Below are 23089 nucleotides of genomic sequence, written 5' to 3' on the forward strand. Positions count from 1 at the left end.
CCAGGCAGACAAAGCAATTAATGCCATTAACTAAGTCAACGAATTTTTCAGCTATAAGCCCAGTTAGCTGCCACAACTTGCTTCCTGCCGCGCCGTGACGGAACCAACTTGCAACACATGGCAAAAATTAAAAGCGTAATTGAAACATATTTCATCATTTGCCCACAAATTGTAAATTGCCATATTTTATTGTCGTATTTTTGTGGGTGGCTGCAGCTCTTGGCTCTTGACATTTAAGCCATAAACAATTTATAACAATTTGCATTGCCATTGTCCCACTGCCGACTGTCGACTGTCGACTGTTGACGCTCGACTGAGAAACTAATCCCGCGAGTTACGAAAAATCCAAAATGACTCTTGGCCATTTTCGGGCTTGTGGCTCGTGTGCATATTTGTATCATGTTGCTGTTGTCATCTCTGAAAATGTCTTTTTTAGCGGCCACAAAATAAAAACCAGTTTCGTTACTCAAACTTTTCCCACTCCACTCCGCAATGCAAATTTAATTGCGCTTCTTAATTAATTTTAAACGAGCGATTAAATAAATTTTAGCTCAAGCTTAGCAGATCGTTGACAACTCTTTTCCTAAGCCAATTGATTTCAATCGTTTCGCTGACATTGAAAAAGGCCCAAATCCAACACAATCGCTGATATGACGATTAATTGCATATCATAAAACGATCGAGAAAAAACTCATTCGTATTTCATTTTATTAGTTCAGCCCTGAGAGTTGGAAACCGGCTTTTCAAATCAATTATGTATAAACAGACTTACTAGCAAATCAATCAGCTATTGATTTAGATTTACTCCACTGAATGCTGATACATTTTTATTGCACTTGAGCAATAAATCTGCCATTATCTGAACATAATCGATAATCCATTCAACAATACACAACTATGTTAGTAGGTAAAAGAAGCATCTTTATTATATATTTGAAATTTCAAATTCGATGCATTTTTATTTGGTTATAACGAATTATTCATTTCGAAAGTGAAGGCATAACATTTTACTTTATTTTATTATACTTTTTGAAAATCTAATTAACATTTTTTTAATATCAAAGTTTTCATAATATTTATTTTTTTATGGTTTGAAAATAATTAAATTTGTTTGCCGAATATTTCAGAAAAAGTTTCTTTGTTTTTTTTTTCAATTTACAAATGTATTACTGTTTAGCTATTATAAGGTTATTTTTTTTAAAAATTGGTATACAAATTTATTCAAATTGGAATTCAATTTGAAGGCAATACATTACTTTACTTTAAAAATATATATAATATGTGAATGAAGTCTTATTACTATTATAATTATTATTATTGTACTCTGTAATTTAAATCAAATTAGGTTTTCCTGGTAATGAAATTTGATTGCACTGTTGCCTCTGGGAATCTACAATTTGTAATCATTTAATTGCAGAGTCCTGACTGCAGTTGCTCTGAGAGCGCCACATGTGTTCTGGCTGTTAAGATTAGAGTTTAAAAGGCAACGCAACGGGAGGCGGGGAAAACATTAATAGAATGAAAAGCCCAAACAAATGCATTAATTGAATTTTCATTAAAGTAAATACTTATGCACATGGAACCATCGTTGGCAATCGAAAGCAGTTCAAATTAATTAAGTGCTCCGAAATCAAATCAGAAACGAAAATAAAGAGTGAAAAGCAAGGTAAAAAACTGCATGTTTACAAAAGCCAACAACAATGGAAAGTGCTCTCGACTGCCTCGGCTGGCATTGTGCGGACACTCAAGTGGAAAACAAAAGCTAATGCCAGACGGGCGAGTTTTCCTCGCAAACTCGCGAGGGGGTTGAACGACACAGCAAAAGCAACAGCAACAACAACACGAGCAACAGCAATTACAACTGTGTTTCGAGTGCTGGCGTCGGCGTCAGCAGCGACAGCTGCAAATGGGAAATGGAAAATGCGAGTGTGGCGCGTGCGCAGGATACCAAAAAAACGACAGGACAACACAACTGTGTTGTGCGCATCTCTGCGATTTAATATCCACAATAATACAGTTACAACCTGAGCTCGAGATTGATGAGCAGCCGGATCAGGAATCCGGATCTCTGCAGTTACAACTGCTGCATCCAATGACAGCACGTGACGAATTGCCGAATGACAGACACGTCCTTTTTTTATGCAAAGGATAATGACGAAATACTACGCTGCCTGTCAGCACGCATTAAGCCTCATTTTTTTTGTGTTTTTTGTATTCTTCTTTTTTGTCGAGATTCGGGCGCAGGCAATTTTACACTAAATCAGCCAATTTCTCACCCAATTCCTCAGCAATTCCCCTATTGTTCCACGCATCGTTCAATTCGTTGGCATTTTCGGGGTCGATTGTCAAAAAAATAAGCCGCTAAATGCAGCCAATAAAGATTTTTATGTGATTCGAAATCGTTTTGCGGTTTTATTTTAATGCGATTTCACAATAACTGCATCATGCGATTTTTAAATCCAAACTCAACTCGAAGTTTGTGGCGTTCTTAATCCCATCAAATCTGTACTTCATTGAAAGTATTTTATTCTCGCAAAAAAACAAAGGTAAAATTCTATTTATATTTACTTATACGCAGAAAGAAAAAACGTTCTAAAATCAATAAAATCTTGAATCAAGATTGTTTGTATGACAACATTGAATCAAGAAGGTTTATTTCGAAATTAAGATCGAAAATCTACAACAAATCTAGATTGCCCAGTCTTGAAATTTAAGATTATAATATTGTTTCAAGAATGGATAAATCTTAAAAAATCTTCAAACAATCATAAATTTCGATTGTTTAAAATAAAATATAACTGTGTAGTAATTTTAACTGCAATATGCATATCATTGATTTATTCAAATTGTCTATTGAATGTAACAGGCAAAAGGAGTTATCTCCATGTATAGCCGTCGGTATATTTTAGTATTTTTGGTATATTATTAAGTTGTAAAACCGCAATGTTCAGTTTTTATTGAAAATGGGTAGCTTCCTTACAAGTTATAGATAAGGAGGTTTCAGGTTCTTCAAATTAATATATGTAATAATAATAATATTTATATTCTTCATATTTATAGTAATTATAACTAAATATTATATATAATTTTGAGAAAAAATAAAGGCGTTCTCTACCTTTTCCATAAGTAATAGGGTATAGATCATGAATGAATGACATTAAATCTTAAAAGAAAAATACTATTGAACTTCTCCGTTTTATGTCTGTTGAATTAGCGATCGCATTGGGAATTTCGCTTCTTTTTGCAACATGAGAGAACAACATAGTCAAATGTTTCCTAGTTTTCAGCAATATTTGTTTATTTGAATACATTCGTTGCTGATTATAGACTTTAAGAAACCCTCTGTGTGCCTTGTGCCTCATTCCTTGCAACCTTTTGCCTGAACATATGTGTCAGCATTGAGGGCAAAACCTTATGCTCGCTGGGCTTGATAAAAGCGTGTGTTGCTTGCTTGTTGTTAGCGCCTTGAAGGTGTCCCAACAGCTGTTAAATTTCCCAATAACTCTAACGGCGCACAGCACGCGCCAGTTGTTTGTCTCGGCTAATTGCAATTACCTTTTAGTTTGGCCTCGGGGCAAGGTAAGGCAAAAGGGGCCAGAGTTTCAGATCCTGCTGTGTACCTTGTGAATATGCTGTTGCCACAATGTGTGCATCACATGTGAGCAGCAGCAGCAGCAGCAGCGATCGATTGATTTTTGGGATTTTGCCAAGTCGCAGGATGAACTGAAACAGAGGCTGAGCTTGAGACTGAGATGGGTCAGTGAAGCGCGCAGATCGTTGATCCATTTATCACGCACTGTTGCCTCGAAACTGAAATCGAACTGATCTACACACACACACACACTCGCAACTCGCACACACGCACAACCACAAGTGCAAACTGTGGTAATCAAAATGATGATGTGAAAATATTTGTTCATTGGGCATGTCGTTTTCGTTTCAAGTCCGACTAATGAATCCATCTCCATCTCTATCCAATCAGCTCCGTCTCTGTCTCCATTTCAGACCTCAGCCATTTCAGGTTTCACTTACAACAGGTGAGCCTGCCGCCGTCGAAACTGAATTTCTTCTCATTTTGGCCCTAATTGTCATGGGCCACTGAAGCGCGCAGCCCGCGGCAGAAGTCGACATCCACATCCACATCGACATCGACATCGTGTTCGGGTTGAGCTCAGCTCAGTTCAGATGTGCCATCAGCATGATCATAATGATGATGATTATTAAGATAATAACAATAAGTATGAATGTGTGTAATTTTTAAAAATGAATATCCGGTCTTCACTGACGCTGACCTTGTCGTGTCCCAACTCATTTCATATCTGACGCTCTCAATGAACATCAAAACAGTTATCAGCCGCAAGAAATGGGCAGCACCAAAGCACCAAAGCAGCGACAGCGGCAGCAGCAGCAGGCAGGCGACAACTGTGTCAACATGTGTTCTTAGCGCTTAGATACAAGACACAAGATACAGATAGAGACAGATACCGAAACAGAACTGACTGAGAACGAAGCTTGCACTTTGCAGACGAGCACAGCTTGAGTTCGTTGCTCAAATTCGCTACTTTCGCGCCATTAAATCAGCCGCCTCTTTAGCTCAGTGGCAGAGCACTGGTCTTGTAAACCAGGGGTCGTGAGTTCAATCCTCACAGGAGGCAATTCCTTCAAAATTGTAAGTTTTCTTTTTTGTTGGCTAACTAAATTTAAACTGTGCTTAAGACAACGCGAAATTTAGTTTCTTTTGAGACTCAAAGAAATGCCGCTCTCTCTTTCTCTGCAACAATCAATCATAATCAATTTATGTAAACTGAGAAGGTAAAGAAGATTTTGAATACAATACATTTGTTTGCCTAATGAATTGATATGCCCATTTCATGCTGATTAAAATCTCAAAGTAAGCATATATGTACCTGGCAACTAGATACAGTAAACGCTTGCTAAGGTGAATATATTCGAATTGATTGATTTAGTTTAGCTTCATTTATTTCCTTTCTTTAAATATTAAAGCTCCTCGATTGTAGCTTCATTTTAAGATTTGAAAAAGTTGCCTTTATTTTATTCGTTTAAGCTTTCAGATTTAAAATTTCCCCCTTATAGCTAGTTAGAGAGTCTTATTAGGTTAAGTCGCATGTGTGTGTGCTCTAAATAAAATAAGTATGAAGCGTTCTCTGGGCCAGTGAAGCTGCAGTTGTTACTTTTCCTGTTGCACTTTAATTGCAAAATTGCATTAGTGACACAATTTATGGTGTCGCGATCATGAAACGTTTCATGTTCCATGGACATGCACTTGGCAACCGGAAAGCAACAAGCGCGAAGCGAGAAGCACAAAGCGAGAACTGGCAACCGGGATAGACAGCTGACGATGCATCAACTGGGCGGCAAAGCTGTTGCAAAGTGCAGCTGAAGTCACTCCATGAAGTGTATTAACATGATACGAGTACATATATGGGGCATAAATTCGTTTAATTAGAAGCGATTGCGTTGCGAGGAGGCAACTGAAAAATGCTGCCATCATTTTGACCCTCGACATAAATTAGTAAAGTCAGGCCGAGAGACATCATCCTGTTTTTTCAAGTGCCCCGAAAATTGTGTATCGCATTGCAGCCACAAAATAACAATTTACAATTTACAGCGTGAGCTGTGGCCTTTGGCCCGTGTTTGGTTTCCCAGCAATTGCTTGCATGAGATTTTCCTGCCACTTGCGGCGTTTTCATTGTTTACTTTGCTTTCGTTTCTGTTCTGTTCTGTTCTGTTCTTTTCGTTTTTCGTTTCGGGAAAACCATAAAAAAGTAGCTGCAGAATGACAGCGACAAGTGATTGCTGTTGCCTCGATTGCGACTCCTCGAGGAAGTGTCTGTTAGTTTATGATAGTGCTCGTCGTGGTTTTCGGGCAGGTTGACAGACACACAAATACACACAATGTATGCGTAGTGGGTTTTTGTCTTGATTCCCACTCTTACTGTTCTTTTGTCATCACACGGTGGTATCAAAAGACTCAAACAACAAACTCGCTATGATAATAACTTCTGCCAAATAGTTTGTTTGGGTTATTTTTATATCTCTTAAACAGTTTTGATTTTGTAATAGTCTAACGGTATGCCCACATTTCACTGTTTTCTACATTTTTTAATGGGCCCGCACCATTGTCCGAGTTTTGATTTATAGGCGGCGACATTAGCTAATCGAAAGGTTGAATAAAAAGCTTGCCACACCGAGAAAAAAATGCGAGCAACGAAGGGGAGGACAACACTTGAAGCGCGTGTGCGGCATGCGAGTGAAAAAAAAGGTTCTACTTTAATTTTTGGTAAATGCACAAATGCATCCTTTTTTCCAGTTGTTTTTGATTTATGCCTTTTAGTTTCGTGTCTGTTTTGGGTGCTTCGCGTGCTGTGCTAATTTTAATGATTTTTAATGGCCAAATGTAATCAACGCCGGCAACCCCCGCTCTTCAGCTACAACCCCTACACACACACACACACACTCACAGAAAAAAGAAACTAAATAAAAGGGTTGCTAGGAGTATATAGATTGTGTTGTGTTTGGGTTGTTGTGATCATTTTAATTGACTTTGCGCACGAGCGCGCACTGATCTCTATCTGGATCTGAATGCCACATCCAAATGCCGGGCCACTTGATAAAGGCACCACCAAGAGAACATTTGGCCGCCGCCTCATCGTATCAGTCAGTCAATGGGTTTAACGAAATTCCCGATACGAAACTCGAGCAGCGCGATTATCCAAGCACGGAAATGGACATTTAAGATGCATGTTATAAAAATCTCAAGCCGATGGCAGCTGTCAAAATAAGGAGACGCCTCCTGCCAAAGATGCAGTTCGATTTGGTAAGGGGGGAGTTCAATGCACTGCACTACTTAACTACAAAACTGCTTCGACTATTATGAATTGTATTAAACCAAAGTCGAGCCTATGCTTGCCCTAGTAATTCATGTATCGCGCTCTCTTTTGTCTCTCTATTCTGTGAACTCGCTACGACTTGCTCTTTACATAAACCCACCACCAAGTTCGACAGAGCTGAGATCGAGCTTAGCGCGACTGCGTTGCATGCATGTAACAGCGAGGGGTGTCTTACAACTTGTTTACGAATTGATTTGTGTTAAATGTCAGCGATCGAATAAGATTCACTCTAAAATGATTTTCGTAAATCATATTGTTTAACTTATAAAACACTCTTATTTTTATGTCAACTGATTATTTATATGATATAATAAGAATAGAATTGGAAATGAACACTTGAAAAATTTATAGGGAATTGATTTTGTCTTGAATATTTCAATAACAATTATTGAAAATAAATAATATCGGATGCTTTTGAAAATACCTTTTTCGGCTAAAAATCTATTATGTATATATTTTTTCATATTTAACTTAGATTTAAATTTCTAAAGGGATACTGTGTAATACTAATTCACACACAATTTTGACACACTATTTTCATATTTTTTAAATAAAGTGTGCAAAAGTATATATAACACTACAAATAATTTTAGTATATTATTTCTTTACTGCAGCAGTTCAATGTGCTGCTCAATTCAATTCGCTTCAGAAACAACATGAGTTACCCTCCCCATCAGCGCAGTCGCTGCTTACAGTGCGCTGCTTTTACTGCTGTTAGCGCTGCCTCAGTCGCCGTTGCTCAGCACACATTCAGTGCTCAAGTAGCCGTCGTGCCAGACACAACGTTACGCTCTCTCGCTGTCGCTCGCTCTCGCGTCCGTTACGTTACGATCTTTTTGAAGAAGTTGTGCGCCTGCGCAACTGGAAGTTTGAAATTGTGGAATTCTGCTGCCGACGCAAGGAACTCTCTTCAGTTCGCAGTCGCGACGCGAATATTTTGTACATTGTTCTGCGCTGTCGTTTGTTTATTAGTTTTTCGCGCTCGAGTGTAAATTTCCTGTGTTCAGGTTTATTTCGATGGGAAGGAGAGAGAACGGAAATGCAACGAAAAGGAAATCAAACATACTTGTATGACAAACGGAAATTGAATTGTGTGCAGCATTGTGCGCTGTGCGATTGCGCACGAGTTTGAATTAAATTAATTGAATCAAAGCAAAAACGCCAATAATTTGTGGTCAACATTTTGAAGAAAATAATATAAAAAAAAAAAAAAAGAAAAAACAAATTGAACTCTGAAAGCCAAGTCAACAGTCGTAATAAATATACATAAAAGATAATAACAACGATAATGGTGAATTGTGCGTCGATTTAGCGACGGTCTCGGATGCGGTTGCAAACAGCAAAGATCGACACAATAGCTGCTGCCGCTTTCGTTGATTTATTGCCAAAGTGTAAATAATTGCAACAAAGTCGCACGAAGTGAATTCGATCGAAACTAAATGAAACTCAATTGAATTGAAATTCCACCATTGATGCGAGTTTTTGGACAATTTCGAGAAACCGACACAAAGGCAATTCAGAATCACATTTATCGAGCAAACGCGCACAGATAAAATAAACACCCCAGTGTGGTAAGTGCCCAATTAACTAAAATTAGAAACTCATAGCTTGGATTCACTTCATCTGGTAGAGTAGTAATAATCATAGTAAGTAGAGTGCAAGTCACTTTTGTAAAGGTTACAACTCGCTTACATTCTTACTACACAGTGCAGCCTGCCTCAAGGCGCACCTAGGCAATGATGTGGCAAATATAACTAGCTAAGGCCGCTCCTCTAAATACACACACTTATGTATATAAGAGTGTTGATTATGCAAGGTTCTTCAGCTGAAGATTTGCAAAAAAAAAACCACAGAGTTTAAATTGCACTTCACGTTCTCGCATTTTGGCAATTTTTACTCTTGAATTATGGATTACGAAACAGTTTCTTCTATGCTAGCTAATAGAGCTGTGGTTTTTGTTCTGTTCTGTTTTTGCCAACAAAAGCGCTGCCAGAATTGGCTTGAAAGTGGCTGGCTGACTGGCTTATCATAACAAAAGAATTGCCTTTCGCAATCAAGAAAGAAAATTGTTGACGTATAGTATAGAGAAATAAATTACGAGGCGCTCGGCTTCGACTATTAAAACGCGATTTGAATTGCTGATGCTGAAACCAAACCGATGTCGCAAAAAGTTCGATGTCGATGCTTTCAGTAATTAATATCGTTGCTAATCCAGCAGCAGGTTGCGGCCGCAGAATCAAATCAAGAGTTCCATTTAATTGAAATTCTATTGGAATTTCTAGTTTGCCCTTGGCTAATGCTCATGTTGATGCAGCGCTATAATTACATATGATTTTCTGCGGTTGACTCACACACAGACAATTTCAGGTAATTGTCTGTTGAATTCAATTCAACAACAATGAACAGTGAACAGTGGCAGGTATGTCTCGGTGTATCCAATTGTCTTGTTCTCTCGATAGTGTCATTAATTTTAAGAGTCTCTCTCTCTCTCTCTCCCTCCATTCCCCCGCCGTCTGTGTGCATTGCATTTGAATAACAATTGAGGTAGAGAACGGTACCACGTTTATTGAGATTCCAATTTCGAAAAGGGCCAGCAAAAGTAAGCAACCCTTTGGGCCCGAACCCGGTCCCGGTCTCAGTCCCGAACAGGATGTTAGACCGGGGGCCGATTAACATATTTTTTTTAGATTCTTCTTCTGCTGTTGACTTTATCGTATTTGTTTTTCGTCTGCTCTTTGTCTGCTCATTTGTCTTTGTGCTCAATGCCAACAACGCAATCAAAGTTTCTGGCCATTCATATGTAAATCGTAAATCTCCACAATATGCGCCTAAGTCTTTTTTCTCTCTATCTCTATCTCGAGTATCTAGACTGAGATGCAACTTGAGCTTGATTGGAAAGCAGCTAACGAGTTCGGTTTGGTGTTGATTTAACCTTCTCGTTGAGCTGAAACTGTTTCACTTTCGTTTCAAAGAAGCTGACAACAATTAAAGTTTCATTCAGCATTGATCTTAATTTTCACCTGCTTCGCTTTGTCTGGGGAGATTGATATTTCCGATGCTTGACAGATCGCTGAAAGATCTACAACAATTTGCACTTTCGTTTCGATTGACACTATCGAATAATTTAATGGCACACACAAATAGTAGTATATCTATGTGCGATCGTTTAGTATATAAACTTTCTAGACGCGTATAGTGTCAAGAGAATTGATTTGCATAAATGATTTGCCAGCACAACTTTCACGCGACCCAAATGACATTCTAGCTGAACCCATTGGCGTTAATTGTTCGTCGAGATTATGGTTAATTATCCACACAGACAAGTACACGTACTCATAGTCGTCGTAGACGGCAACACAGCTGCCAACTGCCAAGTGATCGGAGCAGCTGTGCCACCTTGGTAAGAACTCTTGACAGCTAAACCACTTTGGGCCAAATCGAGTCAAAGTTGAAGCTCAGGTTGTAGCTGAAGATGATTAAGATGAAGAAATGCTAATGCAGAATCACGAACTTAAAAGTAATATAATAAAAAAGAAAAATAAAAGCATCGTATTTGTGTCAAGTCTATTAACTTATGTGTATTGTAATACGAGGTTCAGTTTCCCCAGTTCCTCGTTTTCTTTTGGCCATTTCTGAGTCTCTATCTATCGCTGTTGCTGTTGTTGTTGGCGTCTGTCTGGTCCATTTGCTGGCCATGTGCTCAGCCTCTATTAAGGTGATTATTTTATCAATGTCGCACTGGTTGTCATTGTCATTATTGTTTGTTATTACTGTGAAACACTTGTGTGCACATACCAGAGCACAATTGTCAAGTGTGTTTAGAGCTGTGCTAATTTGTGTGTGTGACAAACAATTCATTTGGCCACATAAATTACGCTCTTAAAGTGCTCGAGCTGAAATTGAAATTGAAACTGTGCCAAAGGCATTCAGCAGATACCAGCAGTCATGAGTACTCATACCCAACAAAATCGAGTACTCGTATTTATCAAACAGCTGTTCAGAAATTCCATACCCAAACCCAGGGGGTTAATGTTTATGTTTGTAAAACAAATAAACCTTTGGCATATACCATTGTGCCCAATTTGTGTTATAATGATTCGTTAATTATCTTGAAAAAACACGATAACAAAAACGATACGAAGTTCAAACACTCTAGTGTTCCAGTTAATACGGTGCATATCATTTCATTTATTTACCCCATGCTCTATAGTGTGTTCGAAATGCAAAACAACACGAAATAATGCCAAAAAATATGTAAAACCAAAACCTAAAACCTTGATATATGACATTTAAATGATGTTATTAATTATTGAAAATTATAAAACAGAGTAGTAATAAAAAAAATAAATTTTAAAAAAGGTTTCGCTTTCAATTATTCGAGTTGCCTCCTGTGAGGATTGAACTCACGACCCCTGGTTTACAAGACCAGTGCTCTGCCACTGAGCTAAAGAGGCGCTTGAAGTCTCGATGTCTGATATGCACCACACTTTACGTGAGCAGAACGGTTCTTGGCAGAACATGTAGAATGTTAACAGCGCAAGTTAACAGCAAACTGTACACTTAACAGAAATATTTGACAAGCAGTGGAAGCTAACAGAGACTTGCTTATTTGCATTAACCGAGGCGTCATGTGTTAAATTAAATGTTTTTGCTCTGGCTGACTGTATTAGAGAACGAAACAGGTGTCATCTCCATTTTAGTAATTGAACAAAATAATTTGCATTGCCCATTACGACGACAACAAATACGCAAATTGTGGGCGCACTGAGCTCATCTCACAACAATTTGTAGGAGCGCTTCAGAGAAACAAAAGTGAAATATCGTACATTAATAAACATATTTATAGGTAGGTTTGTTTATACATATACATATGTATAAAAATATACATATAAACAACAAGCTGAGCGACGACGACAACGTCGGGTAGGCAACACCTTCAATCTTCAAACGCGTTTAAATTGGACATTTTATACGTGGGGGACAGGCGTCTCCACAGATATTTCAGCTCTCTCGAATGCACAGCAACAACAACAGTCACGTTAATAATACAGCAACTGTATAAATGTTTTGTGCGTTATGTGTGTAATTTGAAATGGAATTGCTTTTGAATTCGTGCATTTCATTAGCATAAAAAGCTCATTTCAATTTTCGTACAGGGGGCAAAGCTCAAAGCAGCGCGTGGGAAGTCTTGGAAGTTGGCGATCAAACGATTTGAGCTTTCCACTTCTTCGAGTTGCGCGATCTTAAGCTGCATTCTCATCGCACTTACGTCGAGTATTACAAGTAATTTATGCAATTGTCAACTGATAGGGATCAGCCATAATTCCAATGCATATTTATGGGCAAAGAGAGCAAAGCAACCCGATGAGGCGTCTAACCACACACGAGTAGTTTTACTCAAGAGATGATGCCTGCCCATAACATATAAAATAGACATCAACAAACTTGACTGCCCATCGTAATCTCGAAGAACTGAATAAACTGCTCCTCTAATTAGAATTTATGGTCATGATCAGTGGCAAGGCAGTTTTCATCTCAGATGGTTTTGATCTCCCGCGAGACCTTTCCACACGATTGACAAGTTTTGCGGCGACTTAAGCGACACCAATTTCGAAATCTGTGACCATTTTTCAGGTCATTTTCGGTCAAAGTCACAGCTCGAAAACACGAGCTAACGAGCCGTTGATAGACCATAAGACCGGAATCCGGAATCCGTAGACAACGAGTTTCATTCACCTTGCAGATGTCCCAGTTGCTTGACCAGCGCAGCGCGTCGCCATCTCATCCAAAACCGAATGCAATTTGTGTGAATTTCAACATAAATTTAACAGTACATTTGCAACTTGTTCTCGTTCTCGGTTACACGCAGTAGTCATCGTAGTGGTAGTTATACAGCCTGTTCAACTGTTTAACCCGACACCTGCCTCACCTCTCGCACCCTGTGCCACAAAGCGCGGTTCTTTTTGTCAATTCGTTGTTTCACTCTGACTAACACCGGAAACTTGCTGCCGCCTCTCTTCGTGTTTGGCTAAATGAATATACTAGAAACGAGGGTGGTAATAATATATGTGTATTATTTTCTACTCTGCATTTCTTAGTTTATGCAACGAAAATCTATGGCACAGAAAAATATTCCGAAATCAAAAATTATTTTTTATCAAGTTGAAGAGGATCAAGACCGAATTCCAGAATAATGCTAGATTTACATTTCTTGAAATTAGATTGAAACAGAAACATTCTCAACTCAGGAAATTATTATACTAGTATTGTTGACACATCTTTTGTATCACATTTGAGATTTTAATAATGAGGCATATATTTCAAAGAAGATTTGATATTCATATATCCATATTTTATAATGATATCAATACATCTTAGATTTTAATTTAATTGCTATTTTTTAATATTATTCATTTTGTGTCAAATTTTAATTGTCGGCCACTTTTGTTAGTAAAATTATAAGCTGACAACAACAACACAACACAATTTGTATCAAATTTAAATCTTAAATCAATATAAATAGCAAAAATTGACTCTACTCTTAAACAATTTTTCATAGCTCCCTCGTAGTCATATTTAGGTCCACCGCAATTTTTTGCAATGGCGACTATCGCTGGTTAATTATCAGACTAAAGGCACCACTCTGCAGCTTGGTTCTTCTGGTCTAGGTCTTGCTTTTGGTCGTGGTCTTGGTCTTGGCGTGGTTGCGCTTCAGCAAACCCGACGCCCCGTCAGCGCCCACACGACCGTCTTCGGGTGTGTGCCTGGGAAATAGTTGTGGTCGCCATCTCCGTTGCTGTTGCTGTTGCAGTTGCAGTTGCAGTGGACTTGGGTTAGGGCCATGTCTTGTTGCACTTGTTCTTATTGAATTGCGAGCAGAACCCTTCAAGTTGGCCACGCAAATTCTGCAACATATTAAATGAGTGCTGCGAATATAAATTTCCACATACACAGTTCAACGATCGTCAAGCTTGAGTTGTTGTTGTTGCTGGCTACAAACTCTCACGATGTAACTGACACTGCAATTTAACGACCTTTGGACCCTGGGCAAAGCCTGCAATTTACCAACTCTATACGTACATACATATAATGAACTATATATGATCTGAGAATTGCTGTGAAGAAAGCTCTCTCATTTGGGTCTCGTCAGCGCGTAATTAGGCATTAATGCTAAATTAGATTAATGATGGGCCCACATTAGGCTCTCGAATTTAAAAAACATCAGCAAAACAATAGGCTACAGCAACAAGTCTTGACTAGAACGTGTCGTGTTGTAGTTCCTGTCCGTCTGCCAGTCGATCTGTCTCTACCCATGTAGGCAACACGCAAACTGAGTCTCAAAAACACAAACTAACACCCAAGACAACAGACAACCGACAACCGACATCAGGTAGATAAGACTCAAAGCTGTCATGTTGATGAAGTTCTAAGTTGAATTTGTAGAACGATGCCAGCCAGCATGGTAATTAGTCTAAGAGACTAATGACTGCCTTGTTTCATCTCGAAGACAAGGAAGTTCAGCCAAAATAGCACAATGTCAAAGTGATGTTATAAGCAGATACACAGCAAAAGATACAGATACAAGTGCGCTGTGATTACCTCAGATAGTTGCTGATTCGTGGAATCTTTGCCACAATTAATGACAGTTCTATCTACCAATCACAGCAGAGTTTCATTGTTGTGAAGTTTTTCATTTCTAAGTTTGAATAACGTTTTTAGATCTATTATTCATAAGAACTAATAATTCCTTCTTATAAATTGCAAACTGCCGAGCTGTGACCTTAAAAAATGTAATTTTATGGTCAACTTCTAGAGTGTTTTCTATAAATGCAGCCATGCGGAACACCGTTGTAAACGATAGTAGAACGCACTTCTTGGTAACTCATTAAAAAGGAAGCTAACGGTTGCCACCGCTTCCACATGCATTAATCTCTTCGCCATTAGCATATGCAAGGAAATCTTGGGTAGCATCTCTCAGATACATTTGTGTGTCACAAGTATCTATGACAAGCTATGAATGCGACGCTTTGTTTCTCCCTTTTTATGATGTGCGGTAAAAGAAAAAAAAAACAAGTGAAAAGCACAAAGGCAACAGTTGCCGCCACATTAGGTAATGTGATCTATGCAGACAACCAGCAGCATCTTTGCATCTTGTAGCTCGCTCTAACTCTATCTATATTTGTATCTGCATCTGCATCTGCATCTGTTTCTGTATCTGTATCTAGTTGTGTGTACCTTGTGTGTAGCTATGCAAATCTGCATATCAAATGCATATCTTTGTCTTACGGCGGCTCCCAGACAAAAGAGTTGCGAGCAGCGAGTGTGTGGATAGTGTGTGTAATTTGTATCTACCGAAAGTGCGTGCCGCTGGGAGCTCAAGCAACTGACAATCAGCAGCTCAGTGGGTTGTAGTTGTGGTTGCAGTTGCAGTCGCAGAGTCACAGTGGTTGTGGTAACGGCACATTCAACGCCCTACAGCACATTTGCATGTCATTATGAGTACGACTATTCTCTTTTTTCTTCATTCAGTTAGCTGCAAAAGACACGTAATGATCTCAAATGTTTTAGGCCCTAATGCGGTCTTCTACACGTGCACAGCTATCATTGGGAATTCTTTCATACTTGTAGTTCTAAATATAGACGAGAGCTAATTAAACTGACTCTCAAACGAGGCGCGCTACAAAATTGTAACATGCCAAAGTTGTTAAGACCGACGAACCGAAAATTGCAGACACTGTAGAGTCGAGGATTGAAGACAACTTCAATTGTTTTAGCGCAACGATGCGGAACGCAAATTAAAGTGACTTTGAAGTGGCAACACTTGGGCATTTGGGTACCACTTGTAGAGGGTTGCGGGATGGGAAGGGGGGATCTTGTCAACTCGAGTCGAGTTCAAAGTGTATCACATACGTTGCCAAGCACTAACATGTCTCTTATGTGTACGTCTTGTTGCCTCTTGCAGACATCCAAAGTGACTCCAATTGGACCATGGACACCGGAAGTGTGGTTAGCGAACCGATTTCCGCGCATCATCGCGCCTTCGCCAAACAGAAATCGGCCTCTATGGTAAGTGAACTCGCAGCTCGGTGCACAGTTAAGTTGTGTAAACAAGCCCATATTATTATTATATTACTTACTTTATACAATATGCCCATAAATTATGATTGGTGTGCACTGGCGCCCTATTGTCTAATTCGATTATATAAGTGCGCCAATCATTTGCGGCTAATTAGCTGCAAGCACGCACAGTCAAACTAGACGTAGTATAAGCATACAAGTGTGTATATAGTAGACATGTGCCAGCATCAGATACTTTACATAATTTCACGCTAGAAAGTTGAAGTTGTCGAAAATGAAATTCGCAAAAGCAAATAAATTTACAAATACAAGGTACAACAGCGAAACAGCGAACAGACAACATGCAACATGCAACGTGTTTATTGCGCTTGAAAAACTTTATTGAAATCAGCAAGTCAATAAAACATTGCAACTATTCAATCCATGTATCCATGCATCATCCACAGACCCATACACAATTTACAGCTATTAATTGTTAATTATTAATGCTTCGTAATGCATTTTTAAGCAACACTTTCTCGGCTCCAAAAGACGAACTCATTCCCACATTTAATCTTGCCAACGCATTTGGGCATCCGACATTCATCAATTTCTTAAAACAATTTAAGATGAGTTTTAGTTTCGCAAAACACAAAAAAAGTATTATATGTTTGAAAGATTTCTTTGAATCATGTTCTAAATTGATTGTAACAATCATAATCAAAATTTAAAAAAATCTACTCAAGCTTCAGATCTATCAAAATCACATGAATCATTGACAAATTCTTAGAAAACAAAAAATGATGAGCCATCCAAGTTTTCGTTAAAAATTGAATTTTATGTTTAGTTGATACAATATACATAAATGTTTTTGACGTCAACTGCATTAACTTATATTAATACAAAATATATATAGTAATTATTATTAATGATAGTCAACATTATTATTATTGATAACATATAATTCATAGTTCAATGCTCTTTAACTCACTTCCACATTTCAAATTTATATGAAATCTCTCATAAATGAAATAAAATGGCTAATTAAAAAAACTGATAAACAAACAAAAAGAATGCAGTCCCGTAAAAAGAAGATTCATCCTTTTAATCCTCTGTACACGATGTTTTTGCATTTTTTTTAATGACAACGGTGTATAATATAATAAAGTATATTGTGTATATGCGACTCAAATTAGTATAATGATTTTTTAACGAGGAGTTGCCTTTTAATAGGCGTCTAAATACTCAAGATGTTCAGATAGCAATCAGCTTGCGCAATTAAATAAACAATTCTCATGGAAGTTTTAATGTTATCCAAAAACCGGCTAACTGCAGATGCCATCTTAACCAGCGCTTGACAAGCAGTCGAAAGCAGTGCAAAGCTTTAAAAGGCATCGTTCAGACTCTGAACTTCAGAGTGACACGCTATGTACACATTTGATGATAAGTCGCTGATTGAAAGACTTGAAAGATTTCTTTTGAATTGAAAATTATTGTAATAAAGGTTAGTGGGCCTTCATGAAAATTCAAGTTTAAATACCGCACATGCATAAATGCTATTCGTGTTACACCTACGAAATCCAATTAAGTGTGTAAGCTTGGTAGAAAAAGATTTGGATGGATAAAAATTGAAAGAAAAAAAAAATGTACAGCTGCGGGTGTTCATTAGACTATGAAAACTGATTTATATATTATTTATAGATACGGACGGTACTTCCGCCGACGCAGAAAGAAACAGCAAGACGCATTGTGGACTTTCCACACACTCGGACTATTCCATATACATAAATGTATGATACAAAAGCAAGGCCTTGCAAATTAGTTAAAGAAAAAATGGTTGGGCAGTCATCCAAAACACTACAAAAATAACAACAGTAAAACTCTTCTATTGAATGACTTTCACTCTCGAAGCGAAATGATTGAAAGCAACAGTAAATTACGAGTATTTTTAGATGTTTAGCACCGATGTGGACCGTTAACTGGGCTGCTTATTAGTCATAAAGAGTGGAGTATGAGGCGTAACTTTTCGTATTTTTTTTTGAGAAAGATGCGGTAATACGAGTTCATGTACTCACTTATTAGTATGTATATGTTGCAGTCAATAAGACGTTTTCTCATTTAACAAATAAATATTAAATTAGCATATTCAATTCGATTAATACCCAAGTTAGCACCCCGGGTATGTAATTCACACCCTTTGGGAGCACAAACGTGTCATATACGGTCAATTAATTTCTTCCACAGAATTACACCAATTATTCAAACTTCTCAACGCGACACATTTGGTTCAAAGTTGCAACTGATGAGAAATTTTCGTAATATATGTAAATTTATTAATGATCGCAGCGAAAAGTCAAAAAAAGGGACCATCGGACCAACCAGGAAGTTCTCACGTTTTAACTGGACAATGTCCGGTCTTGACGAGTAATTGTTGAAATTTCATCAGAACTTCCTTGCAGATGCAGTCCTTAAAAATATTATTACAAAGTATGGGGTTGATACGAGTAACGCCACTAAGTCCATAATCTTATACTTAAGAAGGGTGTGTCACCTTTTCTACAATGGTGGTTGCTTTTTGAATGCATCTAAGACATCTGAGTCGTTGTAACGGCTCTTGCCGGCTTCTCGTTGCACTTTTCGCTTCTGCTTCGTCTTTCGCTTTGCTGTCGTTGAGCACGTAGTCGTAGCAATGAGCTTTTGTTACGTCAACTAGTATCAACAGGTTAGGAAGCTTTAGTGTTATCGCATCTATACATAAAAGCTCAACACACTTGACAAAGCTTTTCAGTTGTCGAAGAAGTGTTCGCGTGCCAACAGCTGTTGCACTCGCAGCTTTTTTATTTATCTTACACATTTGTTTTGTTATGCGCTCAAAATTTGTTTGTAAACGATACTTGTTATTGTAAAATATTGTGATAAATAAAAATAACTAAACGCGAGTTGCGGCAAACATTGTGAAAAGTGTTGTGAATAAGCTAACTACAAAATACATATTGCAAATGTTTGTTAATGCTTATGTGCTAGTGAATTATCAGTGATATCAAACGGAATCAGTCGTAAAATACAAGTACTAAGCCATCGCATTCTGTTAATTGATTAATGCAATAGAATACATACATATATAGATATTTATTTCTATAGATACTAACAATAAACACCCAAGATTAACGCAATATCACCGCGGCCGGCAAAGCAAAAAAAATAAATAAAACAAAAACAAAGAAAACGAACCACAAGAGCTTTCAGCAGTAGCTTAAGCTCCACGCACGCACACAAAGCAAGTCAACTGTGATCGACTCTGTCTTCCTCCCCCCCTTTACACATAACTTTCACAGCGAGTGCCAAGCCCCATTGAAATGCGAGTCGTGAGTGTTAGTCTGCTTTCGGCCTTCGATCGGCTACCATCGCTTATTCGCTCACCTGCGCTTGTGTCGCGGACTGTGAATATTAAAAGCTTGTGCGCCGTTTCACCACGATTGCTGCATAGTCAATCAGCTGCAATGAGTCTGCCGGAGCGCAAGCCATTTACACCGGATTTCTTCTTTCGTCAAGTGCGTAAACAGTCGTTATCTGATTCTCTTCTTTTGTGATGTAATCGCTAAAAATGTCACGAAATTGAAAATTTCCAACAGCTGTTTGATGGCGAGAGCAGCACCTACAGCTATCTGCTGGCGGATGTGGGCACCGGAGAGGCAGTTATCATAGATCCCGTGCTGGAGCAAGCTAAGCGCGATGCGCAGCTAGTAAAAGATTTGGGCTTCAAGCTCAAATATGCCAGTAAGTGTTGGAACTATGGAGTACAATGAACTCTGGACTTAAAACCACAATTTCTGTAGTCAACACTCACATGCATGCTGATCACATCACCGGCAGTGGCTGGCTAAAGCAGTTAACCGGTTGCCAATCAATAATTGCTGGTGCAAGTGGCGCCAAGGCTGATCGCCACATCAAAGAGGGCGACCGCATTGAGTTTGGACGCCACTCGATCGATGCACTGGCCACACCTGGCCACACCAACGGCTGTATGAGCTATGTGATTCAGGAGCAGGGTTGCATTTTCACCGGAGACACTGTCCTGATTCGCGGCTGTGGACGTACCGACTTTCAGGAGGGTAGTCCGAAGAGTCTCTATGAGAATGTGCACAGCAAGATCTTTAGTCTGCCGGAGAATTATCGCATCTATCCAGCGCATGATTACAAGTGAGTTGCGAAATCGGATTTCTGTACAAACTCTTAACTGGATTATGTTTACAGAGGACAGCTGGAGAGCAGCGTGTGGGAGGAGAAACGCTACAATCCTCGTTTAACGAAAACTCTCGACGAATTCATACAAATCATGGATAACTTGAATTTGCCCTATCCCAAGAAAATCGGTGAGCATTGGGAAACCTAACTCCCTGTTTAAAGCCAATGCTAAAGGTACTTTGTCTCTCTCTTACAGATGCTTCACTGCCTGCCAATCGCGAGTGTGGAGTCTATGATATACCCAAGGAATAGGCGTCATATAATACAAAGAAGTTTACAATGACTTTGTAGGGATACGGAAATTATTGTCGTGGCTCAACTTGCTCTAAGCTGTATTTCTTATCATTTCGGAAGCCACTTACACTAAGTTTGGACTATTCCATTGAAAAGCTTTACTAAACTTCTGTCATATTTATATATAATATTTTTAATAAGCATTTAGAAAAACAATAAATACAACAGCGACTAAGTATATCTTAGTTTTTTGTAAAAAATTAAACTATAAACAAATTGATTAATTATTTACCTCTGTTAAGAATTTGGAATTAAGTATTGAATTTATAAACATATCTTTCTTTCTTTTAAGTCGAGTTATTCTAATCAAAATCTTGGATTTTTTTCAACACATTTGATAGGACATAGAAAACTTAAGATTGCGAATGACTTTAATCACTATTTCTTCGCTTTTATTGAATGTCTTTCATTGTAATCTAATCAACTTTCTCCTCTTCCCTCCCCTGTAGACCATTCTCAACCCGAAGAGCTGTGCGAGCGCAGCCAAGTACAGTCTGCACACGGCGTCGGAGAGCAATCATGACACGCAGCTGCAACTGAGCAGCGCTGCCTCACATTGCTCCACAACCGGAAGGCGTCGCAAGGGCGGCTCCCTGGGCGGCACGCTCTCCTCGCGCTCCACACGCAGCGAGTCGAAGGAGTTGCGCTCCGCTCTGCAGGATCGTGAGGCTGTCATACAGAATCTACGCATACAGCTCTGTCTGGGCAAGCTGCCACGCCCCAGTGGCCCGCCTCTGGACGAGTCGGAGAAGCCAGCTGCCGAGCAGAAGCTGAATCGCCTCAAGGCCGAGGCGGAGAACAAGCGTATTAAGATTAAGAACCTGAAGAGTGCGCTGGAGAAGTTGGACATCACAGAGTGAGTAACACCTCAACTTTCCTTCTATATTTCAATTACTTAGAGATATTTCTTTCCTCAGCAACATCGACATACGCATTCGACAGGCGGAGCTGGAGTATGCTTTGGGTCGTGAAGAGCTGCAGATGCTCTCCATCGTGGAGGAGGCACGTGCTCTGCAGGCGCGCTTGGAGAAGTCCAAGCCCGAGGCTCAGACGCTCTACAACATTATCAGCTCCGGTGTGTCGCTAAGTTTGCATGCGGTGCATGCCACTTCTGGACGTTGGGCAGCTCAACAGCGACCCGATCAGCCGGGATTCTTTGTAGAGTGGGCACTGGAGGGAGATGGACTATACAAAGGCGATCGCATACTGGAGATCAATGGACGTTTAGTGACCAGCAAGACGAAGGAGGAGCTGCAGAAGCATGTGGGCAATTCGGGCAAATGCCAAATGGTTGTGCTGCGCAAGAAATCCGTACCCATACCGCAAAAGCAACTCGACCAGGAGAAGGAGAACAACATGCGGCTGCAGCATCGTATTTCCTACCTAGAGGAACAAGTGCGTGAGCTGCAGACGGTCAAGGAGCAGCAGAAACAGCAGCCACAGAAGCAACATCTAACTGCAGCGACAACTCAATCGAATAGCGCTCATGTGACCAGCATTAGCATATCATCGCCACCCTCACCATCCACTCCGCCAGACAAGCCGTTGATCTTTCAGCGTGGCAACTACATCACCACCTTGGTGGGTGGCAAACCCATTGAGCTGGTGGGCGATGAGCTGCCGCCGGCGCATGTGACCAAGACGCTGATCAAGGAGAACACTCACATCGATCTGCGCGAACGTCTGCCTCAATCGCATCTCTATTCCATGCCCTCGAAGTCCTTGTCTGCCTCCAAGATATCCATCAACAGCGACTCGGCCTACATGCAACAGCAGCGAAGGGAGAAGGAACGTCAACGGGATCGACACGAACGACAGCGCGAAAGGGATCGACCACGTGATGCACTGCAGCAGCAACAGCAGCTGCACCGTGAGCATTTGATGAGCACACACGCTCGCAGCGTGGAACATCTCAATCACTACAATGGGTAGGTTGGATTAATGAAGATATATCTCTTCAAGTTTACTAATGAATCTTTCTTTTATACACAGCCTGGACCGTCGTAGGGACACCCCACGCCAGAGCGAGGCTCAAACACTGCGCGCCCGTCTGCCCAGCGACATGCGCAGCGTTAAATCCCTCGACTTTGACAGCGAGAACGAATCAACGAAGCCGTCAACGGAATCATCACGCACAGTTCGACCCACGCCGCCCAAGAAGCCACTGCGTCTTTCCCTGCAGCGCGCCCAGAGTCTGCAAACAGTCGAACTACATCCCTGCTCCGACTTGGATCGCAAGCGACCCATGAAACGGGTGCACAACAACAGCAGTAACAGCGGCGGCTCCTCGCCAAGCGATGAGGGACAGAGTCACGGCTCAGGTGCAGCTGGAGCAGGTCTTCTCATCGAGAACTGCAGCCCCATGCACACTGCTTCGCTGGGACGACACAAACTCATCTGAATTATCTCATATACATATATATTAGCGACTATTACGAGTACTTTAACATCATCTGGAATTAGTTTAGAATCTGGAGAATCAGCTGCTTCGCAGTAGATTTCCTCAGCAGGCGGACATGTGCAAAATTATATATTAAATTTACAACTCATTTCTTATTTACTTACATATTATATATAGTATA

General features: G+C 39.7%; 3 protein-coding genes and 2 non-coding genes across 5 annotated transcripts in view; 3 read left to right on the forward strand and 2 right to left on the reverse strand.

Moving 5' to 3' along the window:
• LOC133844556 (SET and MYND domain-containing protein 4) overlaps positions 1–23089 on the reverse strand; it is a 29656-nt gene that overhangs the window by 6324 nt on the left and 243 nt on the right. The gene's annotated exons all lie outside the window — the stretch shown is intronic.
• On the forward strand, positions 4584–4655 carry Trnat-ugu (transfer RNA threonine (anticodon UGU)). Its single transcript has one exon. It is a non-coding gene; the product is annotated as a tRNA-Thr (tRNA).
• LOC133844557 (uncharacterized) lies at positions 7662–23071 on the forward strand. Its single transcript, XM_062278613.1, has 5 exons — positions 7662–8482; positions 15874–15977; positions 20957–21363; positions 21425–22435; positions 22500–23071. Exons 2-5 carry the CDS (start codon positions 15900–15902, stop codon positions 22906–22908), a joined length of 1905 nt encoding a protein of 634 aa, XP_062134597.1. The 5' UTR covers positions 7662–8482; positions 15874–15899; the 3' UTR covers positions 22909–23071.
• On the reverse strand, positions 11294–11365 carry Trnat-ugu (transfer RNA threonine (anticodon UGU)). The gene has a single exon. It is a non-coding gene; the product is annotated as a tRNA-Thr (tRNA).
• On the forward strand, positions 18768–20743 carry LOC133844560 (persulfide dioxygenase ETHE1, mitochondrial). Its single transcript, XM_062278616.1, has 5 exons — positions 18768–19519; positions 19601–19745; positions 19805–20168; positions 20223–20341; positions 20410–20743. The coding sequence occupies exons 1-5, from the start codon at positions 19325–19327 to the stop codon at positions 20463–20465; spliced, it is 879 nt and encodes a 292-aa protein (XP_062134600.1). The 5' UTR covers positions 18768–19324; the 3' UTR covers positions 20466–20743.

The sequence above is a fragment of the Drosophila sulfurigaster genome, chromosome 3 (genome assembly GCF_023558435.1).
Source record: "Drosophila sulfurigaster albostrigata strain 15112-1811.04 chromosome 3, ASM2355843v2, whole genome shotgun sequence".
NCBI lineage: Eukaryota > Metazoa > Arthropoda > Insecta > Diptera > Drosophilidae > Drosophila > Drosophila sulfurigaster.